Source organism: Homalodisca vitripennis, chromosome 4 (genome assembly GCF_021130785.1).
Source record: "Homalodisca vitripennis isolate AUS2020 chromosome 4, UT_GWSS_2.1, whole genome shotgun sequence".
Classification (NCBI taxonomy): Eukaryota; Metazoa; Arthropoda; class Insecta; order Hemiptera; family Cicadellidae; genus Homalodisca; species Homalodisca vitripennis.
In genome coordinates, this window is record NC_060210.1 from 100,568,019 (window position 1) to 100,589,192 (window position 21,174).

Below are 21,174 nucleotides of genomic sequence, written 5' to 3' on the forward strand. Positions count from 1 at the left end.
ATTATACATTAATTACTTAATATATAATTATTATAATTACCTAATTTTATTAAATACTATATAAAATTATATAATATTATTTAATTATACATATATTGTAATTATAATATATATATATATATATATATATATATATATATATATATATATATATATAATTATATTTATATATATAATTATGATTATTATTATAAGTAGCAATATTCTAATTTAATATTTTTAATAAACATTGAATCACAAAAAGTACTTGCTCCGCCAGGAATCGTACCCGGATCTCTCACTTTCCGGGTGAGTGCGCTAGCACTTCTACAAGCCCTTACTTATTAGAATTCGTTTATTTTGCATCACATATGCGTAAAAATAACCAAACTAGCATATTATCGGAAGGTAAAATACCAGTCAAACGACTTTTTTAACATTTATTTATCCATTTATAATTGGCAATAGCCTAATTATATTTTTCAATAAACATTTTGTATTGGAATAAATATAATATATATATATATATATATATATATATATATAATACATATAGAAATCTATATTTTTAATTCAATATCAATTTGTTAAAACCGTTAGTGAGGTACGTCATCTATATTTTAACTGCGGCAGTATTTCAAATAGTAAGTTAAATATAAATTTTAAATTAATAAACAAATTATGTAAAATGTCTAAACCGGCACTATTTTAATTATTGCTCTACAAACCTTATAATACTAGTTACTTGTAGGAGAAAAATTAATTGCCAAGGTATCAAGAAGGCACAAATCTCACGATCACCCTTTCCCACTAATCCAGCGATAAGTGTATCTTGTGGACACGATATATAGTCTGGGCGGACGCATGAAACCCAATCAAATTAGCCTAATCCAACACAGTTCCATCGATCTTACAATTATATAGGACAATTACTGGTAACTTATGCACTATACCAATTCAAGCATAAAGTAAGATTAATAACTTAAATGAGATTTATATAAGAAAAATCCCACATCAAACGAATTTAATAACTTTTCTTCTTTTTGATAAACAAGTACAAGTTTTTATTTCGTTGTTTGTACAATTTCGTAGAGCAACTCTAAACAAAACGCGTTTACATTGTAATAAATAAGTTTTGTTATGTAACTAGTATTATGTAGACAGTCTATGAAGTTATAAAAACTACTTGAATACCACATCAGTAAAACCACGACCTTGATCTCAAGAGTCATATTGTAAACATTAACCATCCTCGGTTCTTTGCTATTACAGCCAAAATTATACTTTTTATACTCTATGGGCGTATATCAAAATTAATTGTATTCCTTAACTGTTATGTGGATCCAAAATATAATGACGTGATTTAGGAGCCAGGGAACTTGAAATACACAATGAAATAATAGACCACTTAAACCCAAAAAGACAAAGAAAACCAAGGAATCGAATGGATCAAGAAACCGGAAGTTCATATTAGCCAGTTTGTCAACTCAGGTAAATGTATGCAAAAATTGTTTTAATTCTTACTGAATTATTTATGAGTTGGAAATAAGTACAGATGACCTGTACAAAGTCAATGGGTTTGTGAAGAAATAAAATCAACAACAATGAGCTACTAATTTTAGCTATACAACATAATAATACGTTTAAAACGTAAGTAATGAAGGTTGAACTTGATTGATTTTGTTTACCAAATTCACTTACAATCAATTAACTCATATAAACTAAGATAACGTAATACAAAATTGTAAACTAACTAATAACTAAACTAATTGTTAAAGAACAATTTGGCAAAAAAGCGTGTAATGCATCCAACAAATATCATAACAAGTCATCCAAATTCCTGCAATGAGCTATTAGTGTCAGCTGTTAAAGGCAGAATATTATTAAGTAGTCAAAAAACCTTAATAACTCTATAGGTATATTTTGAGTTAGGGTTAGCGCTCTATAACCTTTATTGCTCCATTATAATTGGTCGTATCGATATAAATTTGGTGTCAAAATGTTCACCTGCGTATAAATCAAATTTCACTGTTTTTCTATACATTTCCTAAATCTACAGTTTAATAGTTCTGTTTGGTCACTATTTACAAACCTAATATGATTTTTTTGTTTATTTAAATAGACCCTGATTACAATATATAACAAAAAGTACAGTTTGAGTTTTGTACTTTTTTTACCAATTCCAGAAACAAAAACAGGACATGAATCTACCGTATATTAACTTTCTCCTTACAAATCAAATGGTAAACTTTGATAGAGTGGTTTATGGACATGTGAAATAAAATTTTAATATATGCCGTTTCTTGAACATGTACAATAACTTCAAGATAAATCGCACTCACCATTGAACAGGATGTATTGGGTAATAGCTTGAAACGTAATTTGAAACTACAGGAGATATTCTAGCGCTCTAAATTATTACTTGTACTTTCTTCTCTTCTTTCTAATTTAATTCAATTAAGCTTTCCATTTATTCATTACAGAGAACATCAAGATAGGCGTGAACAATTCCTTTTATTCTTCTCCTGTCAAATCCAATTTTCCCAAGTGCTTCGTTAATAAAATTATATACTGAGCCATCGAAAGATTCCTATAACCTTTGTTAAGGTCAAATTTACATATTGCTTCTTTCACAGGAAAAATCGTATTTTCCAAATCTTCGTACAAATATGAATTAATTCCTCAGTTATTTGAATTTCTATCTTTACAAAGTCACAATAATGACATTGATTCACCAGAAATGAATATGGACATTGTAGTGTTATAACAAAACAGGTTTCAACTGTGTTTTATAAGATACTGTGGTAAAATATATATGCCCTCTTTCAATGCTATATAATAGACTATCTATACAGTTTCCATAAAATTCTCTCTCCTGCCACTTTAGCATTGAAACGAAAAAGAATTGTATGTATTTTAGTTATTTTAATCATATTAGCTATTAAAAAATATTAAGTTATCTAACAAAGGAAACGTCAAATTGATAACTAATTGATAAGACGTTACCAAAGATACCAAATTACTCCATGAAACTCCAAGATGAAATTGACGGAACAAAAAATTGTAGTCAAATTCCGATCATCCTGAAATGGTAGCTATTATATGGAACAAACATTTCAAATATACTGCCACGTGATAAAAGTATAATTTATATTTAGAGTGCCATATTGTGTTAATTCGGTCACAATTTTGAGCACCTTCAATTTTTTGTCTTACAGTAACATGGCAAGAGTTTTCCATAAATTAATCAAATTGTATTCATTTAAGTCTTCTATATGGTTCTTTCTGATTTTTAGTTTGAAGTTCTAAACCGTTATTAATACCATGAAGTGTTTTTAACTTGTTTTAGTCCCCCTTCCAACTGTAGGAAAGGTAAGATAATACACAGTAACTCCTAATAGGCCACATTTTTAGAGTAAGAGTACCATGTGCGGGTGTGAAAACTATGTGCCCAAATTGCTAACCAGTGTAAAACAGATTTATTAGCGGTTTTATAATTTCTCAGAAGCATTTAAAATTTAGATTATAAAAGTCTTAACCACTTAGTAAATTTCTATTATTAAACACCCCATTGTTAGGTTTTCCTCTACATTACGTATTTTTCCATATATTTATGTTACATATTGCAATAAATATGTTCCACAAATACAACATATATATATTGCAGTCTAAGGTTGCAATAAATATGTTCCACAAATACATAGTGAAATAGTTTAGGTTTAACAAATTTTCATAAATATTTCAGGGTAATAATAATAATAAATTATTTATGGCGTAAAACATGAAAACAATGTTATAGCAATCGTCAAGTTGTTTAGCTAAATTTTCCATTCATTCTAGCTCCGAAGTCCCTATCAAACGTAAATCTGTTTAGAAAGCATTAAGAAAATGTGTCGGAAAAGAAGAAAGGTAAGGCATATTTTGTCTTATTATTTCAATTAAGGTACCCTCCGTACTACACAACGTAGCAAACACCATTCTACTTCTCACTTTATACGAGTAAGGTATGATAAGCGAGCCCGGTTTTTTATATCGATATTGACAAACGATATAACTCAATTGTAACTTTCGATATAACTAACCGTTACTGATTTGGAACAATAACCAACTTTGAAGACTCTTGGAGCAATTGGAAAAACTTATAAATATTACTAAATGTGATGAGGAAACCTTCATTTTCGAAAGACATCGCCCAAAAAATAAAAATTAATTGGAAATTTTATGTATTATTAAAATTAGTAATATTAATAAATAATTTGTAGAGCTATAAACACTTTTTTCATGTTATAAACGTATTTTATTTTATAGATAATAACAAACAGTCGAAAGCTCGTGGAAGACCGTGAAAAGAAAAAAAGAAGTCTTTTTTAAAATGTTTTTTATGTTGTTATTATTTCATTACTTTATGTTTTTTCCTATTTCCAGTTATAATAGTTTACTCGATCGTTAAAGCTCATTTATTATTTATAAGATTATCACTATGTGCATTGTATTAGTTATTTTAATTTGAAATATGATTGTGATTATAGATATGTTCATATGATTTATAAAAGCGTATTCGATAAATGAATATTAAGTATCGATTATTGTACTAATCTATACAAAAAAAAACGGGATCCGCTTATCGTACTCTACCCTTTTATTCTTCATAAAATATGTGACGTCATACAGGAACACCGTGTTCCATATCATACCACCATATGCGTGACGTCGCTAAGCGTGGTTGGATTATGCGTTATCTGGATTACACCCGGCTGACGGATTGAATCAACGCACAGTAAGGCTTCTGGCACGCTGCGAACCGCTTCAATATCTCTGTGGGGCTCTAACGTAACTGCAATGCAGAACCTTATTCAATCAATTACACGAAACAATATTGTTTATACTAACTAATGTTTTCTTAATAAATCAAAATTAACATAATTGCTCAGTGTAATTTAAAAGTAATCATCAAAGTTACATATCAAAATTAATAAATATTGAATATATATATATGTATATTATATATATATATATATATATATATATATATATATATATATATATATATACAGGGTGTAACAAAATAGTTGAACTGGCTATGTATTTTAAAACTCTGTGTGATTCTAAGCTGAAAATAGAGAATAACTGTTTTCCCAATTTCCGCTTCGTATTTTTCATTAACAAATTATCTCTAAAAGTAGTAAATTTAAAAAACCAAATTTCGCACATAGTTTTGAATAGGAAAAACGAAAATGAAAGTCAACAGACGCCATTTTGTTAATATTCAAGAACATAACATTTTTATTTTCCTTTTTCCAAATTAAACCTATATGCCAAAGTTGGTTTTTTTGCCTTTAATAGTTTTAGAGATACGTAATTTGTTACAAATGTAGGTATTAATGTGTGTATATAGTTATATATTGCTATTTATATAATGTTTGTATTCTACCTACAGTTTGTTTAGTGTCTTACGGTTAGGTTAGGTTACGTTACGTAAAACAAAAAACAAATATTACTGTTTTGAAAACATACATTTGTTTTGTTCACTATTTGGTTTTGTTGATGTTATTCTTAAGTAATTCTGGACCCCACAAATACCGTAGTTAAATTGCAAAATTGTATACCCATTTTCGTAATGTTTTTTGTCCTAGGATTATTTTGTTTAACTAAATAAATATAAAAACTTGATTTGTCACATTGTACAAAAACGCTAACATGTTGGCATTGTGTAGTCTATTTTCAGACATTTAGGCCACTAGCTGTTATCCGCTTTTATTTTTCTGTATTAGTTAAGAAAAAAACGTTATTTGCAAATCCTATAAATTTTATTCCAAGTTTTAGTAAAGTAAATGATTATCACAAGAAAATTTGTTGTCTCCGAAAATATTTCTAAATCATCGTGTGTTGAACTCAAAGTGCCTAAGGTAACGCAATACACACGCAGAGGTAGCATACAGTTCTATTGAAATGACCTGCCACTTGGATAATTAAATCGTAAGATAGGCTTTTAAATCCAAAAAGGTAGCTTGGCCAAGCCCCAAGGGATGATGTATCCCTTGTTAATGAATATCTATAATTTAATAAGAATATCTTTATAATGTCTCTTGACTTTCAGTTGGATAATGTATTAGATTTCAGAAATATTCTCGATAGATTGAAGACATTTTAGTGGCAATAAGCAAGTTCTTGAGGAAAAACTATTTTAAGTACTTCAGTTTTAATTTTTCAATTTTAAGCACTAAATATATTTTCATATATAACTATATAAACATCTAAGTATTAAAAACAATGCAATTATTAATTGTATGGACTTGTGTAAGTATTATTAATGAAAATATTTCAATATCATTATTGTTTTAAAAGTAAATATTTTAAAATATGTTATGACCAACACCAATTTACTCAATCGACTATTCCCTTTCTATTGAGTGTTGAAGCAATTCTGTATATCAGTCTAAAGTTCTATTTATAATTTAAACAATTTTAAGCTACGAAAATGCTTAATTTCTTGACATCATTATTTTAATTCTTTTATAAAACGTATTCTGATAAAGAAAACAAAAACCATAATATATTTAAATACAAATTGATGATAGCTTCACCACTTCATCGGATTTAACAGAAACGTGTCCTAGATATCGGCTATTAGCCGTTATCCACTCACTTTTTAGTGTTAACATTTACTGTACAGAGCGTTTGTGTAGTGTAGTGGTGCATTGTGTGGACTAACAGATTATGCTTTATTCTGTTCACAGGTAACCTTGTTTGCTGTCGAGTTTAACGTGATTACTCTTGTTACAAATAACGAGGGAAACTTTTTAACATCCTGTTATCCTTTTAAATCATTCATTTTAAATATTGAGCTTAAACAAAACAAATATCATTTGCAATTAATTCTTGTACTTAATGGTTATAAAACTCAACTTTGTATTTTACATGATGGTAAATGAAAGATTAAATCAACAATGACGTAGCCACGAGCGCTGTGGTAATCTAATCAAGGTCTGTAAATATATACATTCCTTGCGTAAACCGTGTTTAATTGTGTCGTCTTATTCTCGTACCTGGCTGGCAGTACAAACCTGTAAGCCAATATTCATGGATTATTGTACAATTCAATAATGTATAATATAATTCAGTGTTCTACAAAACCTAGGTTTCCGTGAGTTCACGTGAAGTCGAATAATGGACCACAAATGCTTTTAAATGATATCAGGATCAGCGTATAAGCATAAACATCACTTGCGTAAAACCTTTATAACGTTTTATAAAGATCCAATACGAAAACGAAGTTCTTCTTAAAAGTTTCATATAAGATCTACTAACGTAGATACCAAGATTGCTATTTAATTTAATCAACATTAATTTTAGATTACATAACATTAATTCCGAATCATGTATAACCATTGCTTCTTGCTTATAATTACATGAATGGTTTCAAGACAAATCATCTACTGTAGGATATTTAAAAAGATATTATTATAAAATATTATTCGATTTTTTAGTTTAACATTGGCTTTCCCCAGCGAGTATGAAATATCCAAAGGTTTTTAATGGGTTCTAAATTTTACTACAAATTTAACCCTGTAGTTACGCGTGCGATTGTTATTATTTTTGTAATAATGTTATAGTACAAAAAGTTTTCTCATAGATACACGGGTACCACAAGTGGTGCAGAATTGTACGTGCTGCAGAAGTTTAATCGCATAAAATATATTATTTTAATAAAATCAAATTCGATTATAGTATCCCATATTTTTGCTATATGTTCTTCCAGCGTTTCGAATAAAACGCAATATTCCGATACTTGATAGTATGCTTAGTGCAATGAAAATACGGGTAGTATGTAAGTATTGTCAAAAATATTACTTCCGTAAATTTTGTATCGTTTGGTGATATTAGAAATCAGTAACATTACGTTTAGAGATCTATAATCCGATATAAAAAATCCAATCTCTTCAACTAAAGAGAACTGGGGATCTATGAAGACATTTAGTTTCGTTGAAGACAAATTGAATTACTTTTTAAATGTATTGTAACAATTCTTGTCCATTATAAAAAGTAAACAATACATCTAAAAGACAAATCCCGGATAACACCTGATATAATATCCAGTAAGACATTAAAGAAACTTGACATAAAAAAGTCGAATCCTTCTGACGCAAACCTTAATATTATAGAGAATATAAGAAAATCTATCGCAGGGCTTCAACCGCTGCAAAGCCATAATCAATTTTTGAAAGAATTTCTCATTCTGAAAACAAAACTAAAGAATCATGAGCAACAATTAATATAATTTTGGGGGATAACCAGTATAGAATTAAAATCCAATCAATTGAAATAATGAAGAATGACAGTGCAGTAACTGACGCTAAACATGTCTACTCATTGTTCAATGAATATTTTTCTGATGTGATTAGGGGAGGGAGAGGTGGTGGAGAGCCATCTCTTAGGACGGGTTGGTCCGTATACGGTCAGTGGACACTGATTTATAATTTACTTACGTGTTTGAATATTATTTTTAAGTGTATCGAGCTGAGAACAATATGATCTGAGAGAAAACTATAGTTCCACATTTCTAACCCTTGTGATGCCTTCTCATTTCGACCTGCAAAAAACTAGCACGGCTAACTTTCAATTTATTTTGTCGGGAATATTTCGCTATTTCATGAACTTCCATGTTGCGTGCTTACTTAATACTTTTGATACTTAAAATAATCTATTCTTAAGGAGTTTCATATGATATCAAGGATATTTGTTTAGTTATTACGGTACCATCTAATCAATTGCGGTGTTAAAGTGGTAATAATACTAGAACAAATAATGTCTAATTACATTATCTTGTGTTGTTGTTATCTTCATTTCTGACGTACATTAGTAAGGAAGTAATGCTTAGCCAATTACGTACATGTGTGTTCTGGAAATGTCATTTTCATGAGTGCTCTAGAATCTACTGAAGTACAGTACTTATACTTAAACACTGCTTGAGCACACAGTGTATAATTACATTATCTCAATTTTTATCTCAGTTTTATTCATCATTATATATGAGATGTAATTTTTACTTAAGTCAACCATTATTACATTTGTAGTCGAAATTTCGAGGCTGTGAGGACTGTAGGATCTAATGAAGTGCAGTGTTAAAACATAAATACCACTTAAGCTTGTAGTGACTAATTACATTATCTTAGTCCTAGTTTCTCCTTTTACTTTTTCGATATTCCTTTTCATATTTATTACAATAACCTATTATGAAAGTTTCGTAATTAATATTGAATTACTGGATATACACAAAAGTTATAAATATAGACTATAAGAAAAGCTTTGGGAGAATATTGTATGGCTTAAAGGTCACAGTTGAATCGAAATCGCGATCTCTTTAATAGGATTATCAGACTATAATAATACTAGTATTTAAAACTGTTTATTATTTACACGAAATTCCTTTTTAAACTTTTTCATACCTGACTTTTATTCCTTTACCGTATAATTAGAATCTTTTTCAAATGCAATACAATTTCACCTCCTACACCACATATGATGTTACCATTTAAGTAATGTGTATATTTTAGACGACAAATTCAGTAAATAAATGTACGTTTTGGGAAGAAAAATAATTACGACTGCTCACTCCAATGATTCTAAAGCAAACATATCTTGATTTGAAATTAACAGTGAGAGTTAAATTGTTGCATAATTTTACACATAACACAATTCGCTTAATTTTACTAATAGCACAGCTTTGCTTATGATACAATACCAATTTCAACGACTAATCGTTATCGAGATAATTGCTACTTCCTTTTCGTGCACTCATTACAGGACTATCGCCCATTGAGTGTCTGAGTGCGCATGATGCCAAGGATTTACAAGGTTTTCAAATTAAGACCCCAATAACCTATACTTTATGCAAGTATATTGTATAGGGTGAGGTAAAAAATTATTTATTTAATGGTCATTACTGATTTTCAGAAAATATATAGCTAATGTAATGTGAGGGTAAAGAACATATTGATTGAAGTTTCAAGGATAAGACAATGATGCAGACAAGTTGGTTGGGGTGAGAAATTATTTGATTTTTAGAAAGTTTTAAACAAGTTTCGTCTTCATAAAATGATTTTTATTACGTAATATTGAACACTATAATCTTCTGAACTATTATATTGAAACAGGGTTTTGGACCTAGAACTGAAAAGAGTTATGAGAAAATTTAAAAAGCAATTGAAAATTTGAAACGGAATTGTATGGATAAGATGTGTTGATTTAAGATGGGGGAGGGTATTTTAAAATTTTGCATGAATTAACAAGAACAAGTTATAACTGCGGATATCTAATGTTGATGTCTACCTATATAAAGTTTACTCAATTTCCGTTTGAAGTTTTGCTTCTACTCAGTCAAAAGTAACACGGGTGGTTTATGACAAAACTTATAGAGCGAACACAGGAACTTTTGAACGGAGAGGTAGTATGTAAAGCAAGTTCGAAACAGTGAGTTCATGTATATATAACGCAATTAAAACTCTTCAATAGACAATGTAATAAAATTTTTAATGAATAATATGTTTATTTACAAATATTTTAGTTTTGGTTAAATTTACCAAATATTGTGTATGATATTATTTGATATAATTAACAATATTGACGCTGTAGAAATACAATACAAACATAACAACGACAAAACACCAAACAATTAATCCAGCAGATTAAAATCCTATTCTTAATCCAATTTTTAACCACAAAAACATAAACCGGACAACAAATAAAGAAGAAGTTACAGGACAGAAGTACGCCTAAATGTTCGCCATACTTGCTCGTGCCTCTTATTATTACTGAGACTGAGATATACTGCATTCTTCTTCCAAGTAAATATTTGTGCCTTCCACTTGCTAGAGAAAATTTAACAGCAATCTCTAGCTGTTTGTTTTAATAGCGTATATTGTTATTAATTTCTTACAAAAATCAAACATTTTTACTGTTGCAAAAGGTATAACACTAAAGTTAATGTAACGATGGCAAATGTCTTAAATCCTTTCAATCCTTCCATCGTCAATAACAAACTTTAGAACAAAAATATTAACATAATTCTTTTTAAATATTTGTATTCTGTAATTTCCATGCATAATGTTTTAATCAAAATTTTCAAATTATTTTGTATGAAATCTGATAGTTATATACATTTTTTAGTTTTTTATTTTGTAATGAACATTTTTAATTAATTTTTCTGAAGACAGATTATGGTAAAAGCTGATTCATCTCTCTTCGAGGAATATTAGGTGCTTAAAATAGTCATCTTGAGTAGTTTCATAATAAGCTATTATTTCATGTAACATGTAAATAGCTTCTGTCATATTTTTGTATACACATAATAAACCACTTATTTCCTTACAGTATGTAAAATAGCCATTTTTCTATAAGTTTTATCATTGCCGGGACTTTCTTATATTGCCTTTCTAGAAAGGTATCATAAAGGTCTGAGTATAAAAATACGTTTTAAATACAAATTTAAATCGCTCTAAAGCCAATTGCATCTTAAGAATATAACTTTTTCTGCTAACAAAAATAACATAACTCAGTGGTAAGGCAGGAGGACACAATGTGGGACACTGGGTGACTGGAGATCTGCCAACAAAGACCCGTTATGTGTCGCCACTACAGAATCGATGCATCCCACTATAATGTCACTTCACCATCTTTGACCTTTAGAGCCTTTGTGGTGCATCCAGCAGGGTCCATCAGCTGTGTCCAATTTACTGTGTTTCCTCAACAATTTAAGGATCAGAACTTTGGGTGGAATCTTTGCACCAATGTGACGTGACGTGAAGTATAAGGCTGTGTCCTTACCGGTTTATGGCCTAGTGGGGTGGGCGCACACGGTGTTACTTTGCTTCCACATATACTTTATATTTTACCTATCAGTATAAGACTCAGTAACATTTTATAACTCTTACCTTCATCAAGTACCAATTTTTCCAAGAAATATACCATTTAATATTTAAGAGTTTCAAATTTTAATTACATTTATGAAAGAATATATAACACGATCATTACAATTTTTCCAGCGATAATTTTTTGGAAAGTATCCATTTGATTTGTCACATCTAAATTAAAAAATGTTAAGTAAAAACGTAAAGTAAGGTACCATTTTGCTTCGTTTGCCGTCTACAGATACGACTAGTCGTATGGCTGTGATTTGAGAAGCATAGTTTTATATCGTTGTGTACACACAAGTCCAATAACTGTCTCAGTCGTGTGGCATTCTCATCCCTCTCTGACAGGTGTGGTCGTGTTGGATTGGCTCACGACTGGAGAGAAACTTTGTTTTATATCTTTGTGTATACACCGGTGTCCTAGTCGTGAGGCTCTCGTATCCCTCTCCGACAGGTGTGGTCGTGTTGCATGGGCTCACGACTGGATAGAAAATTTTTTATATCGTTGTGTATACACCGGCGTCCTAGTCGCGTGACTCTCGCATCCCTCTCCGACAGGTGTGGTCGTGTTGCATGGCCTTTCGACTGGAGAGAAACGTTGTTTATATCGTTGTGTGTACACCGGTGTCTTAGTCGTGAGGCTCTCGCATCCCTCTCCGACAGGTGTGGTCGGGTTGCATGGGCTCACGACTGGAGAGAAACGTTTTTTATATCGTTGTGTGTACACCGGTGTCTTAGTCGTGAGGCTCTCGCATCCCTCTCCGACAGATGTGGTCGGGTTGCATGGGCTCACGACTGGAGAGAAACGTTTTTTATATCGTTGTGTGTACACCGGCGTTCTAGTCGCGTGACTCTCGCATCCCTCTCCGACAGGTGTGGTCGTGTTGCATGGCCTCTCGACTGGAGAGAAACGTTGTTTATATCGTTGTGTGTACACCGGTGTCTTAGTCGTGAGGCTCTCGCATCCCTCTCCGACAGGTGTGGTCTTGTTGCATGGCCTCTCGACTGGAGAGAAACGTTGTTTATATCGTTGTGTGTACACCGGTGTCTTAGTCGTGAGGCTCTCGCATCCCTCTCCGACAGGTGTGGTCGGGTTGCATGGGCTCACGACTGGTGAGAAACGTTTTTTATATCGTTGTGTGTACACCGGCGTCTTAGTCGTGAGGCTCTCGCATCCCTCTCCGACAGATGTGGTCGGGTTGCATGGGCTCACGACTGGAGAGAAAACGTTTTTTATATCGTTGTGTGTACACCGGCGTTCTAGTCGCGTGACTCTCGCATCCCTCTCCGACAGGTGTAGTCGTGTTGCATGGCCTCTCGACTGGAGAGAAAACGTTTTTTATATCGTTGTGTGTACACCGGTGTCTTAGTCGTGAGGCTCTCGCATCCCTCTCCGACAGGTGTGGTCTTGTTGCATGGCCTCTCGACTGGAGAGAGAAACGTTGTTTATATCGTTGTGTGTACACCGGTGTCTTAGTCGTCGTGAGGCTCTCGCATCCCTCTCCGACAGGTGTGGTCGGGTTGCATGGGCTCACGACTGGTGAGAAACGTTTTTTATATCGTTGTGTGTACACCGGTGTCTTAGTCGTGAGGCTCTCGCATCCCTCTCCGACAGATGTGGTCGGGTTGCATGGGCTCACGACTGGAGAGAAACGTTTTTTATATCGTTGTGTGTACACCGGCGTTCTAGTCGCGTGACTCTCGCATCCCTCTCCGACAGGTGTGGTCGTGTTGCATGGCCTCTCGACTGGAGAGAAACGTTTTTTATATCGTTGTGTGTACACCGGTGTCTTAGTCGTGAGGCTCTCGCATCCCTCTCCGACAGGTGTGGTCGGGTTGCATGGGCTCACGACTGGATAGAAAAATGTTTATATCGTTGTGTATACACCGGTGTCCTAGTGGTGTGGCCCTCGATTCCCTCTCTGATAGGTGTCGTCGTGTTGTATGGGCTCACGGCTGGAGAGAAATATTGTTTTATATCGTTACATACATTAAATTTGATGCATACATTAGTTTAAATATATCGTAAAAATTAAAAACGGATAGTTATGATCGGCACATTCAGCGATTTGAGTACGTGTAAACATAAGTGTAATCACAGTCTCAGTCGTGTGGCTCTCGCCCTCCTCTCCGACACGTTTGGTCGTGTTGCATGGGCTCAAGACGGGAGAGAAACAATATTTTATATCTTTGTATATAAGAAATCACGAAAACATATTAATTATTAAGTAATTAAGAAGTGGATAACCACATACAGAGTTACTATGAACACAAACTATAAACAAAATTAAACATTGTAATTATAGCTGACGAAACAATTTAAATCTAAGGAATTTTGAATTGGGATATATATATATATATATATATATATATATATATATATATATATATATAAATATATATATATATATATTTATCTGTACCTTAAAACCATTGTATCTTAAGTCCAAAAATATCGATTTTCTGGTTTCAGCTTATGTAATAATAATATGTATAATATACTCTTTCGAACGGTGATGTTTTTAGATTCCATAATATTAAGTTTATTTGGAAATGTTGAGGATAGTAGAAACAGTTATACTATGAGACCAATAAATTGCAATATTCCGATTCGGTATACAAAATCTATCTAAAAATATCATACCTTTTCTTTTATGTCGTTCTCTTCTCAAGAGGTGAAGGAGATGCACCACTTCTTCGTCTGTTGACATCTTCAAAAATGCAAGTAAATAGGCAAAGAGACTATGCTCTTGTAATTCCTAATGAAATCATCTGTTGTCGCATATCTATACAACTACTGGCGTATTGCAATGTGAGTATGCCGCATGCCTATCGGACAAACATAGGACTCAAATCGCTAATTGTGTGCCGATTATAACTATCCGTTTTTGTTTTTCAGTATATGTTTAAATTATTATAAGTATTCAAACTTTTCTAAATTTGCAGTCCAATTTAGGTCTGTTTTCAATAGATTTACAGAATATAACCCTTTAATAACTTGAAAACAAAAGGTTTTACCGCACATTTCGAAAGCAATTAAAAATGGATTATTATTAAATAAACACCTACATACAACGTTTATATCGTGATGAAATATAGTAGTAAAATATTTACAGGTAAAGGTTTTACTAATGCCCTTTATTTTATTACAACAAATGTGTATTTTAATTATTGATATATATTATATATTACAGAATTAATTCCACTCTTATTTCCTCTCAATAGCATTTAACATTTTTAATACGAAATATCTTTATTTCTTTAATTGCGTTTCAATCAGTCAACATTGAAAGGTCTTTTTCTAAGAATAATCAGGTATTACTGCGAATCTTAAAATGACCGAAACAGCTTTAAAATTTGTGTATGTTTTTAAATTGTGACATGCTTTTTGTCTCAATATTGCAATTTTAATACTTACTGTTTTTAGATTTGACTTAATAGAAAGATTGGTACATTTATTGAATTTGGGTTTTTATATCAAATTGTTAAAATATATTTCAATTTATTTATTATTTTCAATAATTTAATTTTTATTGTATTTATATGCACTGGAATCAATGTTTATATGAAGGTTTTAGTTGGAAATTATTTTAAACTATTTAAATTACATTTCAGAAATATGTAACATTAACAGTAGTATGCTGGTACAAGTAGTTAAGAAAGAGTACTTCTAAATTCTAACTACACTTCACTTAAAAGTTATTATTGTTGTTTATTTAAACTTATAAAAGATAAACCCGTATGTCATAACTAATTGCAATATTTCGTGATGTCTTATAAATATTAATTTTGTAACATGTATATATCGTGCACTAAATAGATTCATTTCTAAAAATTAACTTCCAACAAACCCGTATTAATTCATGTGAGCGTCCAACATATATTCTTACGTATTACCAATACTATGTAGATATTTTATTGTTATACAAACTTATCTGCTCGAAAGTACTGGAAATATTTATTATACTTTTTCTCTTTGTGTACTTTGTAAAGCAAATTCCAAACTCAAACATTTTTATATGGGTTTTGAGCTTTGCAACTCAAAAGCTGAAATGAAGTTTGCTTTATTAACTCTTTGCACTGGAAAAGGTGTGAAAATTGCAAGCTCTTATTGTTAGAGTAATTGGGAAGAAGAGCGGAAATCAGACTTTTCTTAGTTTTCTTAGAGACTTTCTGCTTTCGTACTAGCAAGAACTTAGAATAAGAGTTTCCCAATACCGTAGTTCCTTTTATAAAGTAGGAAGAAGTTTATTTATCCATAAACTTAATTATCTACCAATTACCATATTGTATTGATTGTGTACATAAAATACAATACTCTTTTAGTCCAAATAAAGACCGTTTACGAGAGTACTATAAGATTACGAAATTGCTGTAGGAGGACAAAACTGCTTCCTGGTATGTTATAGTTACAGTGAAACACTCGGAATACGCGATTTCGATCTCGAAGGAATTTATCTTATGCCGAAGAATATAGTTGATATAAATATTACAAATGCTTGTTATCGATACGCTGTACAAGGTTACCTACAAGTTTCCATGTAATAGGTTGGTTCTACCGAAAAACATCTTGCTCAATTTCAGAATACTTTGGTTTTTCAAAAAGTAGAAAGAGGGTTAAAGACTTGTACTTGATGATAAATTAGACATAGAGAGTGAATAACAATAAAATAGACGGTTAGAAATGTTTTGGTTATAGTACTTTAGAACTATTCCTTCGTTTTTATATGTATTGTCTAAGCTGTTATGAACATACATATGCAGTCATGGTACGAAGTTAGTTCGTGAAAAAACTGAATATAATTTCATAAACTGTACAAGATCAACAAATGTTTATCATAGAATCTTATATTGCATAATCAAGAGTTAATTATGTTTTCCTTAAAGTATGAAAACAATAACATTTTAATTAGTCAAAAGTTTAATGAACTTCATACAAATTAGATTTCGACCAATAACATAAATCAATTTTATTATTTCGTATTTACTTCAAATAAGAACACATTAACTATCATTAATTTAGATCCACTTGCGGCTCGTGAGTAAATGGCAGATTTTAAAACAGTACAATTATTTTTGTCAAGCATAGTGAACACCTATTAATAGTTTCTCCGAGAAGATTTAGTGTTAGTTTATATAGGATCTTAGATATTTATTACTTCTAATTATTACTTAAATTTAATAAACTCCATCCATTACCTACTATTACCTTTTAAATTTTTAAAATGTTTAAGAAGACTATGTATGCTTTCCGTAATAACTATATAGCTTTAGTATATTTTTCATTTGTTTATTTAAAAGGATTTCTAGATGTTCTTGTATGGATTTTGAATTAAAACCCATGGATATAGTCACAGTCTCAAAATAATACTTACTAATTCAATAAAAGTGTCAAACTAAAATATCTGAATAAAATACTTTTGAGACATTCGACAAGTACTACCGAAAATTGGAAGTTGCGTAAAGTAATATAAGTTAATGAGTTCAATTGTTATTCAGAAAAGGTTGAGAAGAAATTTCTAAGATTTACAAAGACAAAATTTGTAACTTTAATTTTCAATTTTACTTTTATAAAAACAAAAGTTGTAAAAACGTTTATTTCTGAATTCAAACGTAATTGGTAGCCATTAATATATGGTGATTTTTACTGAGCTTCTACTAACGTTAAGATTATAAAATTAAAACTTATGTCCTAAAAATTAAAATCCGTGAATAATTGTTTTTTTCTTAGGTATGCTGAATTATTATAAATATATATTTATTTATACAGTTACAGAATTAAACATGACCAATCTTTGATGACCGCTCATCATCAACCATTGACAACACTAATAAATGTTTCATATACGCATATAGGCAGATGTATGTTGCCTTATAATTATAAATAATAGAATATAGGTTCAAGTGGATTTCAAACGGTTGATAATAGTCCGAAAATAAAATAAGCTAATCGCCTCCTGTGATCAGAAACTTGAATTTTCAATACGAATACTTGAACTGAAATAATTTAAACATATCTTCAAGAGGGTTAAAATATTTAAACATGAAATATTTAATAATAAATAAAAAAAATACAAGCGTATTACTTATTTTCAATATTTTTGTAATCGTTTTATTGTTGTATCAAACGTAAATTTATTAATACCTTTTATCTAGCTTTCACTGTTTATAGTTTTTTAAATAGTATAAGAATAAAACCGCATGAAAATACTTTCATATAAAGACGTACGTACTTTATTGAATAAAATGTAACTATGTGAATTACTTTAATTGTTTGTTATTAAAAATTATCAGATATTGCAAACTCTAGAAGATCATCAGTGTTATTCTGAAATATTACACATTCATGTCGAAAAAGTTAAAATCTCCATAAAATAAGCAAGGCGCTGTGTGTTCTAGGTGAGACGAATAAGATGAAGTAATGGTAGGCATATATGAGTACAACAACCACCATGAAGTAGGTAAAAGAACGTGCAAAAATGGCAGTGAGCGAAGTAAAAAAGGCGGCAACACTTACCAATTTGGGGAACATCGTACGGGCCGTCCCTGCCGTGAGACCCTGTAACAGTCCACGTGAAGAGTAAATGGGGGCAGAATATAACAATATCAGTTCACGACAGGTTCTGTAGTTATCGCCAAATCAGTTGTTAAAGAACGTATCTTGGTTAATTTTCCACAGGCAGTGCTAAATCTAATCTACACTATGGACGCTTTATAATTTTTGCAAACATAAATTCCGTGAACAGAATTTGATAAATCATAATTAATCAATAGATTTTGAAAATAATTTGTATGCACATAACTAGGTACTCTTGATAAATTGGACAAAGAATATTGACTTTGTTATTTTTATACCTTAAAATATTCTCGCGTGAGCCGTCACAACTGTATTAAATCTGTTACCAGTGCTTCCTCGTTATAATACAAATTGGTAAAACTGGTGTTTTACTTTTTTCTAGATTTATTGGTATAAAATAAACATGTGTCATCATTAAGAACATTTTAAAAACATTCTCATATACGAGTATATTACCATGTCACAGAATTTAATTTAAAACTATTTGTAAAGTTAGCGAAATAAGCGGTAATGAATAATCCTAAGCTTCTGCAATTTCTCCTTAAAACTGTTTTTTATCTCACCAAGCTCGTTACCAAGCCGGCTGAGAGAATGAACTTTAGCCTGAAATCGCGGCTTACTGTTAATCTGGATTCTCTGAAATACCCTTCATTGAAATGTTTACGGTATCGCAAAATTACGTATAATCCTATTTATTTTAACTACTTGGAATGTTGAGTTTTTTCATTAAAACAATAATTATACATCACAGTAATACGGGAAAAGTTAGCCAGAATAGAAACGATTCTTGTTATTTCCAACGAAAAGATCTTTATTATTTATGATTCTTAATTTTACGAATTAAAAGTGATCACTATCGTGAAAAGTAAGTAAAAATTTACTTAACGGAGATTAAGCTAACAAACTTCATTATTACGTAATATTCTTAAAATAAGGATTTTACACAACAATCTTACTAGAACTACGATGGTAAGTAATTATCTTGGTTAAAATTTTTATTTAGATTCAACAACACTTGGAAATCTTTCTTCATGTTTAGGCGTTGTATTATATATTCAGTTGTATTTTTGTGAACCGACTGAATCATGAGAAAAGATAGCACTTCTGTAGCATCAGAGTCTAAGGTATTACAGTTTACGGTGTTGACGATAAAGTTAGGTTTAGTACTGACCCATTTGATGCATGTCGTACTGACGGTTCCCGCGACGTGTGCGGGTCATCAGGTGTCCGACTCGCCCCCCGCCCTCCGCCTCGTGCTCTTGGTGAACTCGCTTCCTCCAGGCGCTGGCTCTTCTTCGGCGGAGCTCGGCGTGCCCCGGGGGTGGCGGCGGCAGACCTTCAAGCTCCGCGAGACCGTCACCGGCGGTGTAGACCAGCCAGTGCTCTGGGGCAGGGGCGGGGGCCGAGTGTTGCGGGCGGTGGAGCAGAGAACCGTCGGTGAGGGTGAGCAGGGTGAGTAGTGTGAGTGCCACGACTCCGTACATCCAGGCTAGGCTCATCGCTTCACAACTGACTAGTACTACATGAGGAACACATGGGCCGCTGGAGCTCGCCTACCGGTCCATGTCCTACTGAGAACGCGGCACCCACGCGGGTGCGCGCGCATTCCACCCCTCAAACCACCCCCCAAATCACCCACAGCGAGTTCTCAATGAAACTATCCTGATTCTCCTCTCGAAACTATTAGCTTTGGGGATTTTACAAACATTATTCTAAATACAATAACGTTTATATAAAGTAAAAAAAGTAATTAATTAATCACGTTAGTTCCTTTCACCTGATCGTTTAACAATTCAGCAATTTATCTTACACATGATCATTATTATTATCGTTATTATAAATTATCCAACATAAATCTAACTATAGATAAAAGTGTGTGTCAAGAACTGTATCCAACGATGTCAACGCGATTATACACGATCATCATAACTGTGAGACGTGAACTTCTTATAAAAACAAGATCAGATCTACGTCATACAAAATATTTTGTAAATCATATATTTTACTAATCATATTCAACAGTTTTCTGGAAATTCTTAAGCGCAAAACAATAATTATAAAACGAGTTCAATTTTCAATGGGTTCTAACGTTTCAACTCTCAAAACCAATTAAACACGTTGCTCTTTGACAACTGAATTCAAATTAACTTCTAAATCAAGTACTTTCTGAGGTACACCATTCACTGTCGGAAAGTAAACGCTATAAAACCTCTAGGGGAACCTCACTCAACTGACACCTGTAGTTCGGTCGCTCAGAGGGCATTCCCGCTGTCAATTCTCTTTTCGTTCTCCAGCCTCTTTCTCTCTCTTCTTCTCTACCTCTATATATCCGCCTCTCCCTACTCAACAAGTTTTATTTAAATAATTCCTTTGAAGCATTACAACCACGATAAACAGTAAATCATTGTATTATTTTTACTATAAATTGATAATTTTATTTCACTATTTCTGTATTTGTGCCCATAATTAAGCAATTTACTTTATCAAAACCAATGTAATTCTTCTTATTTTTCTCTTATTTAAGTTAATTAGCTACTTGTAAAAATATGCCATTGGTGTTGTTTAAAACTGCAATACAATGATTGCTTATAACTAACTGATCCCTCAATAACAAATTTTGAACCATGGAGGATTTCTCAACATTTATACTTGCTAAATGCAGGCATAAAACTTCAAAAATAAATTATGTGAGAATTTTACATTGTAACT

The 21,174-nt window shown here is 31.7% G+C and overlaps 1 protein-coding gene across 2 annotated transcripts in view; it reads right to left on the reverse strand.

Annotated features, from left to right (window-relative positions):
* LOC124359841 overlaps nt 1–20,142 on the reverse strand; it is a 161,213-nt gene extending 141,071 nt beyond the window's left edge. Inside the window, exons 1-2 of one of the 2 annotated variants that reach the window (XM_046812923.1) lie at nt 19,637–20,142; nt 18,406–18,447 (exon numbers count right to left, since the gene is read on the reverse strand). In XM_046812923.1, the coding sequence (XP_046668879.1) occupies nt 18,406–18,447; nt 19,637–19,964 (370 nt within the window). In that variant the 5' untranslated portion in view covers nt 19,965–20,142. The remainder of the gene's footprint in view (nt 1–18,405; nt 18,448–19,636) is intronic. The other variant, XM_046812922.1, reaches the window with a different exon arrangement.
* Between the last annotated feature and the right edge of the window lie 1,032 nt (nt 20,143–21,174).